Source organism: Sminthopsis crassicaudata, chromosome 3, assembly GCF_048593235.1.
Source record: "Sminthopsis crassicaudata isolate SCR6 chromosome 3, ASM4859323v1, whole genome shotgun sequence".
In the NCBI taxonomy this organism is placed as follows: domain Eukaryota; kingdom Metazoa; phylum Chordata; class Mammalia; order Dasyuromorphia; family Dasyuridae; genus Sminthopsis; species Sminthopsis crassicaudata.
In genome coordinates, this window is record NC_133619.1 from 642388545 (window position 1) to 642411788 (window position 23244).

The following is a 23244-nucleotide window of genomic DNA, read 5'->3' on the forward strand; positions in this document are numbered from 1 at the left end:
TGGTTCTCCTTGTTTTGTTCATCATCTGTTTGTGTAAATCTTTCCAGGCCTTTCTTAAATCAGCTTGTTCGTTTTTTTCATAAAATGATAATATTGCATTATCTTTACATATCACAACTTGGTCAGCCATTTCCTAATTGATAGGTAAATACTCATTTTACAATTCTAAGGAAATCTAAGGGAAATCACAGTAATGGCACTGCTGGGCCAAAGTGTGTGCTTAGTTTTAAACTCTTTGATGACAGTACCAAATTGCTCTCTTAACTGGTTGGATCAATTCACAACATCCCTCAAATTGCATTTGTGTCCCAGTTTTCTCACATCCTCTCCAACATTTATCTCTATCTTTTTCTGTCATTTTAGCCAATCTAAGTGTTATGAGGTGGTAACTCACAGTGATTTTAATTTCTCTAATAAATTTCTAATCAATACTGATTTAGAGCATTTTTTCACATGACTAGATATGGTTTTATTTTCCTCATCTAAAAATTGTCTGTTCCTATCCTTTCCTTTCATCATTTATCAGTTGCAAAATGAGTTGAATTATTTTAAATTTGAGTCAATCCTCTATATATCCTCTCTATATTTTAGAAATGAGGCTTTTATGTAATAATTTTTCCAAGCTTCTAGATGATCTTCTAATCTTCTCTGCATTGTTTCTGTTTATACATAAACTTTTTAACTTAATATAATCAAAATTATCCATTTTACATTTTATTATGTACTGCTCTTCTTCTTTGGCCACAAATTCCTTCCTTCTTCACAGATCTGAGAGAAAGCCTATCCTTTATTCTTTGAATTTCATTAAAGTATCATTCCTTATATGTAAATCATGAACACATTTCTTACCTTGATATAGTATGTTAGGTTCCAATGAGTACCTAGCTTCTGCCATATTAATTTCCAATTTTCCAGATTTGGTAAACTGAAAAAAGAAAACATCTCCCAGAAAAACAGAATTTGTGAAACAAAAAAAGAAACTCCCAGCAAAACAGAATTTGTAAAATGGAAAAAGAAAATGACTCCTTAAAAAACAGAATTTGTGAAATGGAAAAAAATTCCATAGAACAAAACAACTCATTTAACAATTCAATTGGACGAATACAAAAAGAAGTTTAAAAAAAAAAGTAAATAAAGAAAATAACATGCTAAAATTCAGAATTGAGCAAGTGGAAATGAATGATTCAATGAGACAACAAGAATCAGTCAAGCAAAACCAAATATATATATATGAAAATGTAAAATAACTAATTGGAAAACAACCAACTTGGAAAATAGATCTATCAGAGAAAATCTAAGTTGTCTCTTTCTCTAAGGAAAGGAGCTTTTTCCATGGGACACCCAGCTGTTCTCCAGACTCATTCTGCCTCCTCCTGGAGGGGAAATGGGTAGAAATCCTGCCTTTCAGTGGGTGGCACAGGGACAGGGTCCTAGACCTGTAGTTAGGAAGAAGTCATTTCAAGCTCAGTCTCTTACACTTACTAGTTGTGTGATTCTGGGTAAATCCCTTCACCACTGCTTCCATTTCATCTACTGGAAAAAAATGGGAATAATAACAGCAACATGGCAGGATGGTTGTGAGAGTCAGTATCAGCTCCTTTCCTTCACTACCTATAAATGTCACAAATTTATAAAAATGAAGTGTTCTGATCCAAGAATCTCTCCCCCAGCGGGACAAATGGATCAGCCCGGAGCCTCAAGGGCCACAGGAGCCTTTGCCCCTCCCCTAGGCCCAGCTCAGTTCATGGCTTCTCCTCCTTCACGTCAGTCATCATAAATTCTGAGGAAACCAAACATGGCCTGTAATCCTTCTACCTCCCTCACCCCAGGGACATCCGAGCTTGGCCCTGAGGCACAGAGAGAATAGGCTGCTGGTCAGTGTTGAAAGACCCCTTTGCTTCTGGCCCAGGAGCCTTGAGCCCATCTCCCATAATGCCTCTGTATACCCATTTAGAGAGTCACTGTGTAGAAACCTTACTCTGGGTTGGACAAGTTGCAAGCAAACCACAACAAAAGAAGTGAAGATGCTGTGTTGTGATCCACACTCAGTTCCTCTCTCTGATTCCCAACCATTTTCAACTATACCACTATGCCACATATACCAAAATATATCCTTTGCTTTTAAACAAAAATTACTTCAAACCAAGTTATGCCACAGGCACTTAAATGTATCCCTTGCTTTAAAACGGTATTAACCAAAACCAAATTGGGTCACAGGCATCCAAATGTATTTTTTTGCAATTAAACAAATTTACCCATTACAAAGTTGTGCCACAGGTACCAAGATATATCCTTTACTTTAAAAAAAAAAAATTGCTCAAAACCAAGTTGGGCACAGGCAACCAAATGTAGACCTTGCTTTTAAACAAAAGTAACAAAAACAAAGTTATGCCACAGCCACTCAAATATATCTTTTGCTTTAAAAAAAAAAAAATTATCAAAAACCAAGTTCTTCCAAAAAATATCCTACACTTTTTAAAAAATTGCTCAAAGTCAAGTTGGGCCACAGGCTTTTAAATTAAAAAAAAAAATTTTAATAAATTGCTTTTAAACTAAATTGCTCAATAGCAAGTTGTACCATAGGTACCAAATTATATCCTTTGCTTTTAAACAAAAATTACCCAAAACCAAGTCTGTCTCATATACCCAAATGTATCATTATCTTTAAAACCAAAATTACCTAAAACCAAGTTTTGTCACAGGCCACCAAAAGTATTCATTGTTTTTAAACAATATTAACCAAAATCAAGTTGTGTCACAGGCACCCAAATGTATCTTTAGCTTTTAAACCAAATTATCCAAAAAGAAAGTTGTGCCACAGGCACCCAAATACATCTGTTTGTTTGTTTGTTTGTTTGTTTTTTAATTACTCAAACTCAAGTTGTGCCACAGACACCAAAATGATCCTTAGCTTTAAAACAAAAATTATCTAAAACCAACTTGGGCCACAGGCCACCAAATGTTTCCATTGCTTTTAAACAAAATGACCCAATATCAATTTATCACAGGCCCCCAAATGTATCTTTTGTTTTAAACCAAATTACCCAAAACAAAGTTGTGCCAAAGCCACTCAAAAGTATCTTTTGCTTTAAACAAATATTATCAGGAATGACATTGTGCAAGAAGCATCAAAAAGTATTTTTTATTTTAAACAAAATTATGGAAACCAAGTTCAGCCACAGGCACATAAAATGTATCCTTTACTTCTGAAAAAATTATTAAAATCCAAGTTGTGCCATAAGCACCCAAATATCTCCTTTGCTTTCATTTAAAATTACCCAAAACCAAGTTGAGCCACAGGCACATAAATGTAGCTTTTGTTTTATACCAAATTATCCAAAACCAAGTTGTGCCACAGGCACTCAAATATTTCTTTAGCTTTTAAACAAAGTTAGCTAAAACCAAGTTGTGCCTCTTGCACCTGATGAGAACTAAACAAGGGATACCTAAATGAAATTAGGTTTAATTGAAGTCTAGTGGCAGGTTCAGGGTACAGGGAGTCAAATAGAGCTCCCCTGCAACCCCTTTGGATTTGGCGCAAGGATACAGAGTTAAATGAGATCTAGTAACAGCACAAGAGTCCCCTGTAAAGAAGTTTATAGACCCAAAAACCTAGATTAATAAAAGAGGTTTATTATGGGGTTTGGAAGTAAAGGCTAGTTAATAAAATTGAGGATAGAGATAAAGGGCACCGGAACCAGAGTTCCAGTGGGCAGAAATCATTTGACATGGCAGGAGTAAGGCTGCCATGTTTGGGACCTCTGCAAAGAGAGGACTTCAGCTTGGCTCTTTTATAATAGGGGGCTTTGGCTGCAAGCTGAAGGGACTTGTGGGTGAAGTCCCAGGCTGGCTCCAGGCTGGGCTTCAGCCAGGGTTAGAATTTGAATAGAATTCAATGGGTTTCTGGACTGAGTCAGATAACAAAGAAGACAACTGTTTGTGTTTAGGGAGGAGGTTTCTTTTTTTAAGAGTTTTGGAGTTTCCTCATCACACCCACATGTGTCTGTTGGTTAAAAAAAAAAAAAAAAACTTACTCCAAGCCAAGTTGTGCTACAGGCACCCAAATGTATCCCTTGCATTAAAACCAATTTAACCAAAAGCAGGTTTTTTTATAAAAAAAATTTTTAAATTATATAAAAAAATTATTTTAAAAAAATTTTTATAATTTGTTTTTTTATAAAATTCCCCAATACACAGTTATTTCTCAGGCACCAAAAATATGTCATCAGCTTTAAAACAAAAATTACCTAAAACTATGTTTTGCCATAGGCCACCAAATTTATCCATTGCTTTTTAAAAAAAAAAATTACTCTAAACCAAATGCAAATTTAAGGTTAGGGTTAAGGTTAGGGTTAGAGTCAGGAGTCAGGAGGTTAGGGTTAGGGTTCTGGCACAGGCACCAAAATGTATCCTTTGAATGTAAACAAATTTACCCATTACAAAGTTGTGCCCCAGGCACAAAAATGTTTCCTTAGCTTTAAAACAAAAATTACCTAAAACCAACTTGTGGCACAGGCCACTAAATGTATCCATTGCTTTTAAATAAAATTACCCAATACCAATTTGTGCCACAGGTACCAAAATGTATCCTTTACTTTTAAACAAAAAAATATCCCAAACCAAGTTGAGTACAGGTATACAAATGTATCTTTTGTTTTGAAACAAAATTAACCAATACCAAATTGTGCCACAGGCACCCAAATGTATCTGTTGGTTTTTTTAAAAATTACTCAAAACCAAGTTGTGGCACAGATATCAAAATATGTACTTTGCAATTAAACAAATTTACCCATTACAAAGTTATGCCACAAACACCAAAATGTATCCTTAGCTTTGAAACAAAAATTACCTAAAGCCAAATTGTGCCACATGCCACCAAATGTATCCTTTGCTTTTAAACAAAAATTACCCAAAAGCAAGTTGTGCATAGATGCCCAAATATATCCTTTGCTTGTAAATTAAATTGCCCAATACCAAGTTGTGCCACAGGTACCAAAATGTATCCTTTGCTTTCAAAGAAAAATTACCCAAAACCAAGTTTAGCACATACAGCCATGCTGGAGCCCCTTGCCCCACACCCCACATTCCAAGAATTAATAAAAGACCTTGGTTTGTCGAGTTCTAAGAAATATGACTCAACAAAGCATGAGAGCATCCTGCCTCGAAGGTCACAGAGCACAGGTGCTAACAATAAAATATTCTTTCCTAGCCTGAGATCATCCTGCCCCCAAACATCACAAGGACACACATATCTACCACCAGATGTCCCGTAACCGATAAATGTTACCTTTGTTATACGACCCCTAATCATGGAATGTTTTTTCAAAAGACTGCCTACGTGACCAAGCCCCTATATAAACCCAAACCCTCCTTCAATAAAGTAGCTATTCTACCTTCTGCCAGAGTTGCCTTCGTTTCTTTCTTTTCAGCCCATCCCCAGGCAAACGCCTCCCCCAGCCTCCGGCTTACAGACTGATGTGTAACTTCAGCCGTCCCTAGTTCAAGACCCGCAGGCCGGGTCACAGCCAAATGTGTCATTAGCTTTAAAACCAAAATTACCTAAAACTAAGTTTTATCACAGGCCACCAAATGTATCCATTGCTTTTAAACAAAATTAATCAAAACGGAAGTTGGGCCACAGACTCCCAAATATATCCCTTGTTTTAAAACAAATTATGGTAAACAAAGTTTGCCAGAAGCACAGAAATGTATCTTTTAATTTTAAACAAAAATTATCAAAAACCAAGTTCTTCCAGAAGCACCAAAATGTATCCTTTACTTTTAAACAAAATTACCCAAAACCAAGTTGTACCACAGGTACTCAAATGTTTCCCTTGCTTTAAAACAAAAATTACCCAAAACTAAATTTACTCCAGGCCACCAAATGTATCCCTTACTTTGAAACAAAATTATCCAAAACCAAGTTGTGCCTCAGGCACCCAAACGTATCTGTTGGTTTTAAATAAAATTACTCAAAACCAAATTGGGCCACAGGTACTGATGAGAGAAAGGAAAGAGGTAACCCCATTGGTTGGCGCAAAGATAGTAAGATAATCTCATGATGCGCAGTGTCCCCTGTAAATGAATTTACAAGCCCCAAAACCTAGATTAATAAATAAAAGGTTTATTGTAAAAATTTGGAAGTAAAGTTCAGTTAGAAAGACGCCAGGGCCAAAGGTGGCTGCTGGGCGGGCAGGAACCCTTACATGGCCGGAAGGATACCATGTTTTGGGGGGAAGGGCTCCTGCAAAGAGAGAGCTCCAGCTTGGCTCTTTATACCTAAAAGAAGATTGTAGGCAGTGCCAAGTCCTGGCGGGCTTTTCAGATAAATTAGAAACTGTGGGGGCTGGGGAAAGCTGAGCAGATAGTGGGGGCTGGGCCCAGATATTCAAAAAGGTGCTTTTTGACCAGGATTTGTGAATCAATGTCAGCCATGGGGGTTGGGAAATCAGAAAGGAATCTTAAAGGGATCTCAACCCCTATCAGTACCAAAATGTATTCTTTGCAATTAAACAAATTTTTCCCTTATAAAGTTGTGCCACAGGTAACAAATCGTATCCTTATATTTAAAACAAAAATTACCTTAAACCAATTTGTGCCACAAGCCAACAAATATATCCATTGCTTTTAAACACTATTAACCAATATCAATTTATGCCACAGGTACCAAAATATATCCTACCAAAATATATCCTTTGCTTTTAAACAAAAATTACCCAAAGTTTTGCACAAGCACCAAATGTGCCCTTAGCTTTAAAACAAAATTTACCAAATACAAATTTGTGGCAGAGGAACTCAAATGTTTCCTTTGCTTTTAAACAACAATTACCCAAAACGAAGTTGTGCCACAGGCAGCCAAAAATATCTTTTCTTTTTAAAACAAATTATTCAAAACCAAGTTGTGCCACAGGCACGCAAAAGTGTCCTTTGTATTGAAACAAATTTACCCATTACAAAGTTGTGACACAGGGACCAAAATATATCCTTAGCTTTAAAACAAAAATTACCTAAAACCACTTTGTGCCACAGACTACCAAATTTGAATATTCTGGAACAATGTGCCATGAAAAACAGTGAATATGAAGAATTCAGAGAAGTGTGGGGATATATAAATGAATGAATACAGCCCGAAGTGTGCAAAATCACCAAAAAAAAAAAAAAAACAGTATGGCTCATTCCAATACTCAGATGGCCAGATCCATAATCTCTGATTGAGAAGCACCTTCCAACCATGTAGCTCTCAAACCATCCATATCTGTCTACCCATCCTGTGTGATACCTGCCTGAGTCCTCATAGAAGTTCAACACAGATGATCGGTCCAATATGATGGAGTCCTTTCTTTCTTTCTCCTGACAGTTATAAGGCATTAGTGTAGTATTCTGGCTGTTCACCTGTCAGCCCTCTTCCTTACCAGATGGCCAGCTCAAAAAAGGAGGAGACCAAGAGAGCTCAGAAAGTATATTGATCAACAAACCTCTGACTTTCTTCACAAATGGTGAGAGGCAGCTGCCAGTGGTGTGACACCAAACTGGACTATAAGGTAATTGTTAAAAGCCTATACTTTTGGGGCAGCTAGGTAGTGCAGTGGATAGAGCACCAACCCTGAATTCAGGAGGACCCTGAGTTCAAATCTGGTCTCAGACACTTAATACTTCCTAGCTGTGTGACCCTGGGCAAGTCACTTAACCCCAGCCTCAAAAAAAAAAAAAAAAAAAAAAAAAACTTTTGTAACTTTTTTGCTAATGATGGAAAAACCACTATTTTGGGACTCTAAAATCTATCCATTGTTGATAGGTTTATACATGAGGAACATTGGAAGTCCACTACCAGTTGTCTTGACCTATGTCTTGCCACTGGACTCAGCTGACTGAAGGACAGAGTGAGGCTGATGACTTTGCACAACCGTCTCACTTAAGTCCAACTCACTTGCAGAGTAAGATACCCCACCCCCAATGGCTTCAGTCCTCTTCAAGAACAAAGGACCAAGAACAACAATCTGTGTGTGAAAAAACTCATGATTTCAAAAAGTTCGGTGTTCCTCTGTCTATTAAATGCAAAAGTTCAGTTTTTCCATCAATTACTTTTAATGAAAGAAAACCACTGAGCTAAATTAAAAGTGCAGTGCTTGCATAAAACAGTGGGAGCCACATTTCCAAAATATATAGAGAACTGACCCTGATTTATAGGAAACCAAACCATTCTCCAATTGATAAATGGTCAAGGGATATGAACAGACAATTCTCAGATGATGAAATTGAAACTATTTCCACTCATATGAAAGAGTGTTCCAAATCACTATTGATTAGAGAAATGCAAATTAAGACAACTCTGAGATACCACTACACACCTGTCAGATTGGCTAAGATGACAGGAACAAATGATGATGAAAGTTGGAGGGGATGTGGGAAAACTGGGACACTGATACATTGTTGGTGGAGTTGTGAAAGAATCCAGCCATTCTGGAGAGCAATTTGGAACTATGCTCAAAAAGTTGTCAAACTGTGCATACCCTTTGACCCAGCATTGCTGTTATTGGGATTATATCCCAAAGGAATACTAAAGAGGGGAAAGGGACCTGTATGTGCCAAAATGTTTGTGGCAGCTCTTTTTGTTGTAGCTAGAAACTGGAAGTTGAATGGATGTCCATCAATTGGAGAATGGTTGGGTAAATTGTGGTATATGAAGGTTATGGAATATTATTGCTCTGTAAGAAATGACCAGCAGGAGGAATACAGAGAGGCTTGGAGACACTTAAATCAACTGTTGCTGAGTGAAATGAGCAGAACCAGAAGATCACTCTACACTTCAACAACAATGCTGTATGAGGATGTATTCTGATGGAAGTGGAAGTCTTCAACATAAAGAAGATCCAACTCACTTCCAGTTGATCAATGATGGACAGAAATAACTACACCCAGAGAAGGAACACTGGGAAGCGAATGTAAATTGTTAGCACTACTGTCTATCTACCCAGGTTACTTATACCTTCAGAAGCTAATAATTAATGTGCAACAAGAAAATGGGATTTACACACATATATTGTATCTAGGTTATATTGCAACACATGTAAAATGTATGGGATTACCTGTCATCAGGAGGAGGGAGTGGAGGGAGGGAGGGGATAATTTGGAAAAATGAATTAAAAAAAAAAAAAAAAAAAAAACAGTGGGAGCCACCTGTCATTGGCTGCTGGAGGTCTAATTCAGACCTATAGAATGGATTTCTTCATGTGAGAGAATAATGACGATGATACAAGGAGACAGAGGCAGCTGCATTCTCTGACCTCTCTCCTCTTCCCACTGCCTCCAATTTCATTCCCAATCCACAAGGAACATCTGCGAAGGCTGCTTTGTAACTCCTTCAAGGTTATAATTCACAGCTGTGGAAGTTCTCAGAGAATTGACCTTTCCCTTCACCTAAGCATGGTCCTTAACAATTTCTATCCTTAAAAGGCTTATCTTTCAATCCCTAGACTTTTAGCCCTCTTATTTATTAATAAATTCATGTACTCAGAGCTTTGTAGCTCAGTCAACTGGATTTTACCTGTGGCAATTAGAACTAGTGGTCTTTAGGCCACCCATGCCATCTCATAGCTTAAAGAATCTGTGCATGAAAGTCATTGTCATCCAATTAAAGATAACTGTCTTTAGGCCATCACAACAGTCTTGCCTGATCTGTTGTTCCATCATGTCACTGAGGTTTGATTCTTTGTGACCCTAGTCACAGAGGGGAAGGGAAGGGGACATTTCTTGGCAAAGATTCTAGAGTGGTTTGCAATTCCCTTCTCCATGAGATGAGACAGAACTGAGACAAATAGTGTTAAGTGACTTGGCCAGGTTCACACACCCAATAAATATCTGAGGCAGGATTTGAACTCTTTAAGCTGATACTTCCTAATTCCAAGCCCAGTGTTCCATGCACTATGATACTCCCTAGCTTTCCTCAGTCTCACTTTAAAGAAGGCTGTAAACTTATAAAACATTGATGATGGTGGCGCTTAAGTCATTCAGTCATGTCCAACTGTTTTGACTTTTTAGTTTCCTGTCATATATCATTGTCAACTTCCAGTTGATCATATCAGCTCTGCTCAAGGAAAAAGTCCCATTTTGAAACAAGGCTAGGGTCTACTGAGACTAAAAGTGACTCAATGGTATAACTTCCATGCAAATTCTTCCACATTCAACTTTATACAATTTTCACCATCAATACTTAACTCAGCAGATAAAAATCATTCCTATATTAGGGGAAGAAAAAAAAAAAAAACAAATTTCCAAACACCATCACTTTTGGATAGATCACTTCTTACTTGGATAGTAAGAGGTCTTAATTTGGTAATTACTTTATTAGTGTGGGATCTTAACTTTCCCTTCTCAGAACTGGCTAAATCTAACCAGAAATAAGATATTAATAAAGAAAGTAATTAAGGAGATTGACCATGTGTTGAGGCATAAAACCTCACAATCAAATGCAAATAAGTAGAAATATTACATGCATCCCTTCCAGAGCTTAATGCAATAAAGATCACATTTAGACCCAGGAAAGATGGATTAAAAACAAATGAACAATTACAAAACATATTTTACACAAATAAATTCAGATCTAAATAATTAGGCAAACATCACTTGCTCCTGAGTAGGCTGAGCTAATGTAATAAATATGATACTTCTACCTAAATTAATTTATTTATTCAGTGCCATACCACTCAAACTACCAAAAAGTTTTCACAGAACTAGAAAACAATAATACCCAAATTTATCAAGAAGAACAAAAGGTCCAGTATGTCGAGGAAATTAATGAAAAAATTCAAAAGGAGGTAGCCTAGCCATACCAGATCATGTTATAAAGCACCCATCATTAAATGAATTGGTCCTGGCTAAGAAACAGAGCAGTAGATCAGTGGAATAGGTTAAAGTACAAACAATACACAATATTCAATGACTATAGTAATCTAGTATTTGATGAATTCAAAGATTTCTGGAATAAGAATGCACTATTTGACAAAAATTGATGGGAAAACTGGAAAATAGCATGGCAAAAGCTAGGCACTTACACCCTAAAGAAAAGAATGAATAGAGATATGGATCTCTGAGAACAAGGACTTTCATAGTCTCATAGAGGAAGGTTTACAGATATGTTGCTCTGTTCCACAGGGCAGAATCAAGAACAGTTGGTGAATGTTTGGAGACACAGGTTTCAGATAAGAGGAAACTTCCCAGAAATTAGAGCTGTCCCAAAGCGGAATAGACTTTTCTGTCTATTGTTGAACTTTCTCAAGCTGAGGGTACAATCCTTCTTGCCTTGATGTCTGATCTGCTTGTAGCGGGTCAAAGATCATGATCAATGGCAGCACTCAATCCACTCCAATCTACATTTATAGTTACAAATCAGATACAGTATCCCAATTTCCCAATAACCATTTGTTGCCAGGTCCTCAGAGGATAGGGGCCTTTATTTGGGGTTAGTCCTGTGCAGGAGATTTAGAGGGCAGGAAGGAGGAACGTGTGAGCCTGAGAAGGAAGGAGCTGGAAGGGGAGGAGGAGCTCTCAGCGATGACCAGACTCTGCAATGTGAGCTCTGGGGTGGAGTTTGCAGGCCTGGGAGGAGTTTAGGGCAGAAGAGGGATATTTGCATGATAGAGGGCCTAGGGCCGCAGTGCCTTGGTGGGACTGAAGGAAAGAGCTCAACTTCCTGGAGGATGGGCCGAGAGGGGCTCTAGAGACTAGGAAGACCCTCCCATCGTGGGCTGTTGGGAAACAGGAAATGTTTCTGCCTTTCTGCCCTTAAGAACCTTCTCCCTTCCCTGATGCAGAAACTGCTCTGCCTTCCCTTGGAACTCAGTTCTCTTGCCTTTTTTTCCCTTGGAGCTCAGCTCACTGGCAGCTATGGCTCGCTTTGGTGTCAGGAAGCCAGAACTGTGCTTGCAACTCCCAGGTAGGTTGGAGCCTGCATCCCCCACATTTCCTGCCTTCTAGTGGCTGCCTTTGTCATTGGCTCCCATTCTCCTCTCCTGACCTCCTGGTGAGTGTCCTCCAGGTCTATCAGGAGCACACCTTTCTACCAATCCAGCCCATTGGATGAGCTCCCCAAGCCTAAAACTTTTGCAGATTCCCATTCGCTTTCCCAACTCCCCAGATTTCCCATTGGGTCACACTATCCCAGACTTTACTCTGCCCGTAGAAATCTCAAAGTCTTGATTTTAGCCTTCTGATCAGGACACAGGGGTCCTGTCTTCCCGTTCCCACCTTGTAAGGATCCAAGAATCTTGCTTTCCTACCGCCAGGACCCCAACTTGGACACAGTGACTCCTGCTTCCCTTTATCTGAACATCTGGTTCTTGGGCTGGATGCCCATCAGACGCCATGCATGTGTCTCCCTGTCTCCACTTTCCCTTAGGGATTCCAAGCCCAAACTGACCCAGAGAGTCCCAGTGGTCCTTCTCAGCTCCTTGTTAAACCTCAGAACACAGTCTTCCTGCTTTCCCAGGCTCAGCTATCCCCCTGGAGCACTTCTGTCACTCCAGTGGCCCTGACTTCCAGGCCATGACCTATATATTGACCTGTCTGGCCTCCCACATCTTTCCCCTTACTCAGACATCCTACTTCCCTGCCTTTTGTCCCTTCCGAGCCCTCAGGATTAAGAAACTCTGGCTTCTCATGGTCATTCTGGTGCCTTGGTTCCAGAGCCCTCCCCAACCTCAACCTCCCCTAGCTATGTGTATGTATGTATACATAGAGACAGAGGGGAGAGGGGGAATACAGAGAAGGCAGACCACCAGTTGGAAGGAGAGCCCTTAGATCCCCAACCGCTCCTACCTCCTAAGTCTCTGGGAAGATGTCTAAGACAAGAGGGAAGTAATCTTCCTGCTCAGACCATCTACATTTCCCTGCCTGACCCTCCCTGCTGTCTCTCTCCCTCCCTCTCTCCTCCAAGATCAGGGCCAGGGCCTTTGTAACTCTGGGGGACCTCACCCCCTGGAAATCCTTGTAGGGAGCCTCGTGCTTATAAAAAGAGGGGGAAAAACTCTTATTGCCCTCCAGCTCAAGGCCTGGCCCAAATAGGAGGGAAATAAGAATGGTTTTATTGTAAGGGCTACAAATAGCAATGGACCTGAATATGAACACAAAGACAACCAGTTTGGGGTTAAGATTTTGGGGTGGGGAAGTTGGGCTATTTTATATTTTAGAGAAAGAAGGGAGACTTCCCTGTTGGTTCCCAGCCTGTCTCATGGTTATCATTGATTACATTAGTTAGAACCTTCCTTGGTAAGATGTGAGAGCTTTGTGGCTTCATTTGTGGAGCCATAAAGGATGGGGGAAGCAGGACCCTGAGATAGATGAGGACCAGGGACCAGGTGGAGAAATTTGGTAAAATGAAGTCACTTTGGTTATTTTGCTATCTCCATAGGGAACCTGGAGCCTGCAGAAATGGGCCCTGGGAGCCTCCGAAGTCCTCCTCAGGTGAGTACAATCCATTCACAGACTGGACCAACAGCAGCAGTCACAACCATTTCCATAGATATGGAGGATGGGCTATGGAGCTGGGCAATATTTTACTTCAGGATTGTGTCTTTACAAAAGTGGACATGAAATTGAATACAGCAGCAGCAGCCCTGCCCTGCTCTGCCCTCTTCTGGGTTTAAAACAGATTCACTGGGCCCTTGGCATCTTGAGTATTTTAGTACCCCCTCCAAGGCCCCCCATGGGTGACCTCTCCTATTTAAGTTCCATCTCATTACAACTGACTGACAAGGTGGACCACTTCACTGATTAATCCCTATTCCATGGAGATAATTTCTGCTCTCTTAATACCTGCCTAGCACAAACACACATTCACACCTATATACAATCTCACACTCAGATAAACTCAGACTCACACTCACACACACACTCACTCACACATAAACATATATGTTCATACACACTCACATACCCATTCTAACTCAAATTCATTCACTCATACACACACATACACACACACTCCATACACTCTCACACATACACAGACACACTCAAGACACGTCACTCAGATACTGATACACAGACTCAGACACATACTCACATACATACCTACACTCACACCCTCATATACATGCTCCTCATGTTCATCAGATAAGACTATTCTAGCTTCTCAGGAAACAAAATGCCTCACTTAACTTTAACTTTGTTCTCTTTTGAGTGATCACACAAAACTTTGTACTTGCAGCTTCACACAGAATTTGCAGACCTTTCATGAGAACATATTACTTATATCAGTTCTGCTGAGGAGGAAATTTCCCATCACCTTCTCATTCTCTTTCACAGATCCATCTATTCAGAGGTAAAATGCAGACTTTCTTCCTGGTTCCACAAGGAGATGCATTGGATGATAAGGCTTTTCTCTAAATTCAATCAGACTTTTAATGACTGTAGTTTCAAGAGCTGACTCTGGCATTCATGAAAGGTCTCTGTATTTCATTTTAAATAGAGGACTGTTATAATTGAAGAGGGTTGGACTCTTTGGTTCTGAAGTGCCTTTCAGCTGTCTTATGATTTTTGATGGTTTAGGAGCTGGTGACATTCAAGGATGTGGCTGTGGACTTCACCCAGCAAGAATGGGGCCTCTTGGACCCCTCTCAGAAGGAGTTGTACAAGGAGGTCATGGTGGAAAATGCCCACAATCTGCTTTCCCTGGGTAAGGACACTTCCCCTGTAACTCTGAATCTGCAATCAAAGGGTATATCTTCAATCCCTAGTGTTCTGTGTTGGCAGGATTTATCAATTACAAGGGGAAAATGCTGGTCTCCTGTATCTAAGAGACAGAATCCTCCTGCAGCAACCAGGATGGCTTTGCATTGTATGATAGGACCTTGAGGGTGTCCTTTGTGGTCCTGATACTGTCTCTTACCAATGCTAGGTCCCTTCAGGTCAAAGATCAAGTTTCCAACATGCAACTAACCTCAGAGATGATTTTGTCTAATCTTTATCTAGACATGAATTTCATCTGCCAAAGCTTTGAAAAGTGCTCAGGCAGCTTTTCCACATGAAGTCTTTCTCTTTCTAATGGGTCTAGTATTTAGAGAATTCTTCTTTTTGACAACCTTTAGTTTGAAGCCCAAAATATCTCGTTGTCCTAACTGTAAGAAGTTCTGTCCTTAATTCTTTCTGTTGTCCTCAAATTGAAGCACAGGTGGTGGGAAAGGAATGGAAGGGCATAAGCATTTATTTTCACCTATTATCTGCCAAGTATTGTGCCAAGTGGTTTCTTTACAATACAGTAATGGTGATGTGTTAATAAGCACTCCTAGTAAATATATTATATTGACTATTCTAAGGACCCAAATTCACTATAAAGGATATAATGAAAAAGAATGGTATCTGAATCCAGAGAAAAAATTGATCAATAGAAATATATATGGGATCATTTTACACATGCCCATACCTATTTCTACATAGCTTTAGCCATCTCTATGGAGGTGAGGGGAAAGAAAAGAAGAAGAAAAAGTGACCTCATACTTTGGTTGTCTATTTGAAAGGAACTGCAAGTTGTGCATTAGTTAAGATTTACAGTTTCATCTGAAATCACTTTAAACGTTTGCTTTATTTCATAAATCAAAAGTAAAATAAAATATTACGTCACTTTATCCTCACAACAACCCTCCAAGTTAGATAATAGTTGTTAGGATTCTTACTAGGTGCTAAGTCAGTACTTAACAATTCTCTAGTTCAGAGTTTACACCTTTAAAGGAGTTTGCTCATTGGTTCTGTAAGGAGTTCCCACAAGCCCTGGGAATATACAAATAGTATCCTCCCCATTTGACAGTTGAGGAAACTGAGGGAAACAGAGCTTAAGAGACTCACCAAGTAACTCACCAACTAAGTTGAGGCTTGATTTACATTCAAACACTAATGAGTCCATCTTTCTGAAGCCCATCCTAAAGGACACCAGATGCTCCTATTGTCACTGTTGATCAGGCTTGAGGCTTCTCTGGCTCATTAACCCTTTTTGCTCTGGTGTGGGGTTAGAAGGTTCTTCTGAAATGGAACATAACAAGATGAAGTGGGGGAAGGGCAGGGGGTTGGGTGTTCTCAGAACAAGTTATCCAGCAGGATAATGTGGCACATCCTACTTTGAGTTACTTGCATTACAAAGACTATAGACTCATATGTGTGAACATAATGGGGTGAATCTCAAAATGGAGCAGCACAGGATCCTCACCCCTTTCCCTAAAGAGAACTGAATTACAAGTTTCTCTCCATCCTCATCCCCAACTGATTTCCCTGCCCAGGGCTTCCAGGTCCCAGAGAAGATGTGATCTCTTATTTTGAAGAAAAGGAAGCTCCATGGAAGCTGGTCCAAGAAGACCTGGGGAGCTGCCCTCCAGGTGAGTGAGATGAGAGCAGAAGTATGAGAGATAAGATTACAAGGGGCTTCCAGGTGTTACCCCGAGGTAAGTTCTAGGCTTGGGAGAGGAAGATGTCCCTCAGAATTCTTTTTCAGATATATCCTAAGAGTGGCTTTCTGGGTTTCCTCCTCTTTAAAATGAGGACATTGGACACCATGGCTCTTTTTTCCAACTTCTTCAAGTTAGCAGACATTTAAATGCCTGCTACATGCCAGGCCCTGGGAGAAGCAGCAGGAATATAAAGAGACACAACAGACAGCCCTTATTCTCATGGAGGTCACAAACTGTGAGGACAGACAGTACATCTACAGCTAAGTAGAAGCCCATTGTGGATTGAATAATCTGGAATTAAATTTAGCACCCCACTAGATCACTAGTAAATGAGGATAATAATGATTTAAGAAGGAGAGCAGAATTGGAGAGCAAATTGTCAAAATCAAATAAAACTAATGGGGGGTTAGCATTTATATAGTTTTTGTTATGTATCATGCACTGAATTTATGTAGTTTTTGTTATGTATCATGTACTGTATAAATGGGGTCTCATCTTATCCTCAGGAGAATCTTAGGACTTGAGTTATTACAGATGTTACAGATAAAGAAACAGTGGCAGAGGAATTGGGACTAATCTAGGCTCACAGGACTAGCAAGTTTCTAAAGTGGAATTGTAATTCAGGTCTTCATGTTTGGAAATCTAGTAATCAATCCACTGCACCATCAGCCATATTCTGATTTTTCAACAGAATATCATACAGTAGTTCACACATATATGAAGTAGAAAATGAAACTCTTTGGGCAACCCTCATCAAGGCATGAAAATCATTTTTCTTCTGGAGAAGCACTGCATTAAATGACAAATGTATTTGAAAGTCAATTGTAAATATTGCCTTTTTATTTAAATAATGTTTATATTTAAAACAACCTTTGAAAGGACAGGATTTCATCAGATATAACTTTGTTTTGTCTAACACTGGTAAGTTGGTTAGACTTTCATTGAAACTCTCCTGAATGACTAAGCCAAGGTGCCAAACCAATTCCTTTGAGAAGTTGGCAGATAGAAAAGCAACATAAACTGAGGACAAGTTCAAATTAGAAAAATTAAGTTCAGAAGAGAAAACAATCATGGTATTTCCAGCACTTTGAGATCCATTGTGGTAGAAAGACTATGGTGTTCCATGGTGATTTCCTGGTAGTCTCTGTTGTACATGCTTGGTGGTCAGGATTTTCAAATAGTCTGCTATCCCCGCTACAAGAATGCAAATCCAGGCAACATCTTGATCTGGTACTACAGGCTTGATGTGATGCCATTACTTAGTAATCCAGGAAGGAAAGAACTGCTGTGATGTAGACAGCCCCTGAGGGTCTTGGACATATGTGGACACTTGTACATGAATGTGCAACCTTACTGGAACTGGGGAAACAATTTGATGTCAAGCTGAGAAACTGAAGAACTGGGGCTGCTAGATGGTGCAGTAGATTGAGCGTGGCTCCTAAAGAAGGAAGACCTGAATTCAAATCTGGCCTCAGACACCTAACCCTTACTAGCTGTGTGACCCTAGGCAAGTCACTTATTCCCAATTGTCTCACCAAAAAAGAGAGAAACTGAAAGACAATGTTGCATTTAGAGCAACCAGGGTTTGATGTTACCACTGCACAGGCCTGAAAAGCAGTATATTTCTGATGGGGGTGGTTTGAAATCACCGTAGAAAGATAGATATTATGGTGGAAAAGTGTATGTACCTGTTGTTCCAAAGGATAGATAGTTTTTTGTTGTTTTTGTTTTTGGGTTTTTTTTGCTGAGGCAATTGGGAGTAAGTGACTTGCTTGCTAGGACATGTTAAGTGTCTGAGACCAGATAGGACAGATAGCTTTATATCAGACAATAGATCAAAGCCACTGACAGATTTGGGGGTCAAATCCCATTGATTTGTCCCAATCCTTCAAGGAGAAAGGGGTTCAATGGTGAAGCATGTTCTGCCCTTCCATATCACAGGATTATGAACTCAATTTCCTGTATGGGACACATATTTTCAAATGTGGGTAATTTCATCCTTTTCTTTTTTTTTTTTTAATTGTGTTTTTTAGATGGATTTCATGCACTTTTTAAAAATTGTGTTTGTTAAAAGGACATGCTGGGGCATATAATGACACTTTAAAAAAAATAAGTAATGGTTCTTTCAAAAAAATTGGGTTAGAACAAAATCACATATACCTCAGGAGAATACAAAAACAAGTGTCAGTGTTTTGAATGTAACTTCAGATGTGACAGGAAAAATAAAATTGAAAGTGAACACCAGGGAAATTTGTTATGCTTACAAAAAGAATAGATGAAGAAATAATATGAATACTTAGTATATGGGCACCAAATGGCATATCTATGAAAAAAGGCTTGAAAGTAAAGACAATGAAAGGGAAAGGGAGAAAATGAGAGTGAAGATAATTTGTGAAATATCTGGGGCAGAGCATGCTCATTCACAGGGTATAAATTCTCATCCCAGCTGCTGGGATTTGGGTTAAGTTACTCAGCCATTCTAAGCTGATGGCCTGAGTTATACATAGAATGAGAATGAAGCCACTTCCTGTTTTTCACATACTTATCTCAGGATCCAATGAAATTGTGCCTGATGCTTGTTAGGAATTAACTCATCCCTGGGATGTGAGCCAATGGGATTTTAAAATTATTGGTTTTCCTCATTTAAGATTTTTCTCTGTGCCTGGGGAAACAGAAAATTACTGAGTTTCTCTTCTGTTGATGAAGGGAAGGGGATATAAATATAAGAGTGTCTGTAGTGTCTATTTTATTGTTTGTTTTTTCAGGAGAGATTAGACTTGAAGTGATGGAAAGAACTACAGAATTCAGCCATTCTGTGGTAGAAACTCAAGAGCAAAGATTCATGAGTAATAATCCTTGTGACTTTACTAGTACCGAAATCTGTGCTACACTCGACAGAATCCACACAGGAGAAAAACCTTATGAATGTAACCAATGTGGAAAGGGTTTTAGACAAAGGAGTGTTCTTACCATACATCAAAGAATCCACATTGCAAAGAAGCCTTATGTATGTAACCAGTGTGGAATGGGTTTTAGATATAAAAGTAGTCTTACTGTACATCAGAGAATTCACACTGGAGAGAAAACTTATGAATGTAATGAATGTGGAAAGACTTTCATATATCGCTCCCATCTTGCTCTCCATCAGAGAATCCACACTAGAAAGAAACCTTATCAATGTAACCAGTGTGGAAAGGCTTTTAGACAAAAGGCAACTCTTAGTGTACATCAGAGAATCCACACTGGAGAGAAACCTTATGAATGCAAGCAGTGTGGAAAGGCCTTCACACAGAGCCACTGTCTTCCTGAACATCAGAAAATCCATACTGGAGAGAAACCATATGAATGTAATGATTGTGGAAAGACTTTCACTTATCGCTCCTCTCTTGCTATCCATCAGAGAATCCACACTGGAGAGAAGCCTTATGAATGTAATGAATGTGAAAAGCCTTTTATAGATCACTCCAGTCTCACTAAATATCAAAGAATCCATACTGAAGAGAAATCTTATAAATGTAATGAATGTGGAAAGGCTTTTAGACAAAGGGCAACTCTTAGTATACATCAGAGAATCCACAATGGAGAGAAACCTTATGAATGTAATCAATGTGGAAAAACATTCAGTTCTAAGAAGTATATTGCTCAACATCAGAGAATCCACACTGGAGAGAAACCTTATGAATGTAATCAATGTGGAAAGGCTTTTAGACAAAAGGCAACTCTTAGTGTACATCAGAGAATCCACACTGGAGAGAAGCCTTATGAATGTAATGAATGTGAAAAGCCTTTTATAGATCACTCCAGTCTCACTAAATATCAAAGAATCCATACTGAAGAGAAATCTTATAAATGTAATGAATGTGGAAAGGCTTTTAGACAAAGGGCAACTCTTAGTATACATCAGAGAATCCACAATGGAGAGAAACCTTATGAATGTAATCAATGTGGAAAAACATTCAGTTCTAAGAAGTATATTGCTCAACATCAGAGAATCCACACTGGAGAGAAACCTTATGAATGTAATCAATGTGGAAAGGCTTTTAGACAAAAGGCAACTCTTAGTGTACATCAGAGAATCCACACTGGAGAGAAACCTTATGAATGTAATCAATGTGGGAAAACATTCAGTTCTAAGAAGTATATTGCTCAACATCAGAGAATCCACACTGGAGAGAAACCTTATGAATGTAATCAATGTGGAAAGGCTTTTAGACAAAAGGCAACTCTTAGTGTACATCAGAGAATCCACACTGGAGAGAAACCTTATGAATGTAATCAATGTGGAAAGGCTTTTAGAGAAAGGAGAACTCTTAGAATACATCAAAGAATCCACACTGGAGAGAAACCTTATGAATGTAATCAATGTGGAAAAACATTCAGTTCTAAGAAATATATTGCTCAACATCAGAGAATCCACACTGGAAAGAAATCTTAGGGATGTAATCAATGAGGAAAGGTTTTTACACAGAAGAGCATACTGTACATGAGAGATACCAGAACTGTTTGTAAGTGTAACCAAAGTTTAAAAAAAAAAAATCTTTCTGTGTAAATTCTCAATTTATGTTATTTGTCCCTGTTCTCAATTCTGTATAAATTCTCAATTTATGTTATTTGCCCCTGTTCGAGTGCTAAATTGCAAAGGTCCAGGCTAGCTCCTCTGAAGGGCTCAGAATAAGTCCTTGTCAGGATAAGCAAAAGTCCTTGCCCCATGTTGGGTGCCAAATTGTAAGGTCCTGAATTGTAAAGGTCCGGTCATCTCTAAATTGTCCTTGGGGACTACTGTCTCAACTCACTCTCCTAGCCAGGCTCTTCTTACTCCAAAGTGCCATCCCAACTCTGTCCCAGAGTAGACTACTACTCCTGGCCCAATGTTGTCTTCTTTTATCCTCGAAGAGATTGTAATAAGAACTCAATGGGGCTTGTGAGAAACACTTCAACCAATGAACTTGCTCCCTCAGAATTCCAAACGTGTAAACTCCCTTTAAAGGCCCGAACCAAAGGTGTGAATTCTGAGCCACAGAACTGTCCAGACAACCTGAGTTCTCACCTTGTAATCCTAACATTTCTGACAGAGAGAGACATCTGTTATATGTCAAAGAATGTGAACTGGAAAAGAACGTTATAAATTAAATCAATGTACAAAAATGTTTAATTCTAGGAAGCATATTGATAAACATCAGAGCATCTGGACTGAAGAGAAAACTTATGAATGTAATCAATGTTGAAGGCCTATTACATGGAAAATGAACACTGGAGAGAAAACTTTCAAATATAATCAATGTAATAAAAATTTCAGGAGAAAGTCATCTTTCATTTTCCATCAGAGAATTCATAAGAGCTGGGAATCTTGTCACTGATATGTTTGAGGTAAGACATAAAAATGGAGTATAGAGCTCCTTTGACTGCATGAAGTTCATTATGGTATAAACCATATATGGAATCAAAGTGGGAAGGTCTTCAGCCAAAGACCATCTCTTATTTTATATACATCAGAGGATACAAGCTAAAAGAAACCTTATTAGCATACTCAATGAGGACATCCCTTTCTTTGGATAATGGAGATCTCTGATGAAGGATTAAGTTTTGTATCTGACTGTAACAAAATGGCAAAATAAGGGGAAACAATTTATGCTAACCCACCACATTTCAAAGCAACAGGAAGCAATATCATTATTAATAAATTGCATTACTGCATGAAAGAAGATAGCTGGATTTCTCAAAAACAGACTGGCTTCAGATTAAGGAAAAGGATTTGTTTCTATCTTATGTCAACAGGGGAACAATGTATGGTAAAGGGGGAAAAAATCCATGTTGTTCACCAAGGGTATAAAAATTGGAGTAATTTAGGCAATTTTGTGGTCTCCTAAAGTCTCTTACATGGGAGTATTTATCTTACATTTAGGCTACTGCATGTAATAATTATGAAATTTCTCATTGATTTCAGATAATTTCTGGCTCCTGACTTTTGTGACTCAGTAATTCTTGGTGGTGAAGAAGATTGGATTCTCCTGAAGTGTTGGAGATAAAGCAGAACCACTGGGGGAAAGGGGAGAGAGAAGCATTACTAGATGTAATATTCTTCTCTAAAATGTAATCTTTTCTTGTTGAGGTTTTCTTGGGGTCTCTGGGAGCAGCCTTCATTTCAATTCAGTAATCACCCCAAATGCAGCCAGGGATTAAAGTCCAAATCCTTTATTGTCTCTTTCCAAGTCTTGTCTCCTTTCCTGGGGCCAGTTAGTTTTTTTAGAGGCCTGTCTCTCTCCTTGGTTCCAAAAGTTTAAGTTCCTGCCACCAGTCCTTTGTCTTCTCTGCTTCTGTTAGCTTCTTGAGGTCCTCCTGAATGTGTCTTGGTTTCTGTGGGGAAGGCAGGAGGACTGCCATCACTTCTATGGTCTTCCCTTGTTCTCCCCGACTGCCTTCTCTGGCTTCTGAATCTCCCTGACTGAATCCTGGCTGAGGATCCTAGCTTATATATGCTCTCTTAAAGGTATGAATCTTGTAGAACTCTAGTAAGTACTAAGTACATGTACTGAACTAGAGAAATGTTAAATACCATGCTAAATAATCATTGTCTCTGTCAATCCCACTGACAGCACCTTGTTTCAAGTTCTGGCTCATAACAACTAGATAGATAAGAAGACCTGCAATTTCCATCTAAAAAGCTTTCCAGGGTTGCTCCAGCTCTGCAAACCTGGAAAGGGAATCAAAAAGAAGTGAATTCCATAAAAGAGCCACCTCAACAGCTTATCACATGCATTCAGAAGTTTGGGAGAGTTCATAGTCTCATCTAAAAGAAATATTTTTGCGTCAT

The 23244-nt window shown here is 39.0% G+C and overlaps 1 protein-coding gene across 2 annotated transcripts; it reads left to right on the top strand.

Moving 5' to 3' along the window:
• The first annotated feature begins 11646 nt into the window (after positions 1 to 11646).
• Positions 11647 to 22642, top strand: LOC141564519 (zinc finger protein 69 homolog B-like). Of its 2 annotated transcripts, none has more exons than XM_074307072.1 (5): positions 11647 to 11932; positions 13406 to 13458; positions 14545 to 14671; positions 16266 to 16361; positions 19199 to 22368. In XM_074307072.1, the coding sequence occupies exons 1-5, from the start codon at positions 11884 to 11886 to the stop codon at positions 20866 to 20868; spliced, it is 1995 nt and encodes a 664-aa protein (XP_074163173.1). In that variant the 5' UTR covers positions 11647 to 11883; the 3' UTR covers positions 20869 to 22368. The 2 variants fall into 2 exon arrangements, with proteins under 2 accessions (XP_074163173.1, XP_074163175.1); XM_074307074.1 differs by lacking the exon at positions 19199 to 22368 and adding an exon at positions 22378 to 22642 and having other exon boundaries at positions 11655 to 11932.
• Positions 22643 to 23244: the final 602 nt, after the last annotated feature.

What these genes read in the sequence shown, in the direction of transcription:
- LOC141564519 (XM_074307072.1), top strand. Translation starts at nt 11,884, where the DNA reads ATGGCTCGCTTTGGTGTCAGGAAGCCAGAACTGTGCTTGCAACTCCCA. An exon ending in ACTGTGCTTGCAACTCCCAG is followed by an intron (nt 11,933 to 13,405) that starts GTAGGTTGGAGC and finishes CTATCTCCATAG; the next exon opens with GGAACCTGGAGCCTGCAGAA. An exon ending in GCCTCCGAAGTCCTCCTCAG is followed by an intron (nt 13,459 to 14,544) that starts GTGAGTACAATC and finishes TTGATGGTTTAG; the next exon opens with GAGCTGGTGACATTCAAGGA.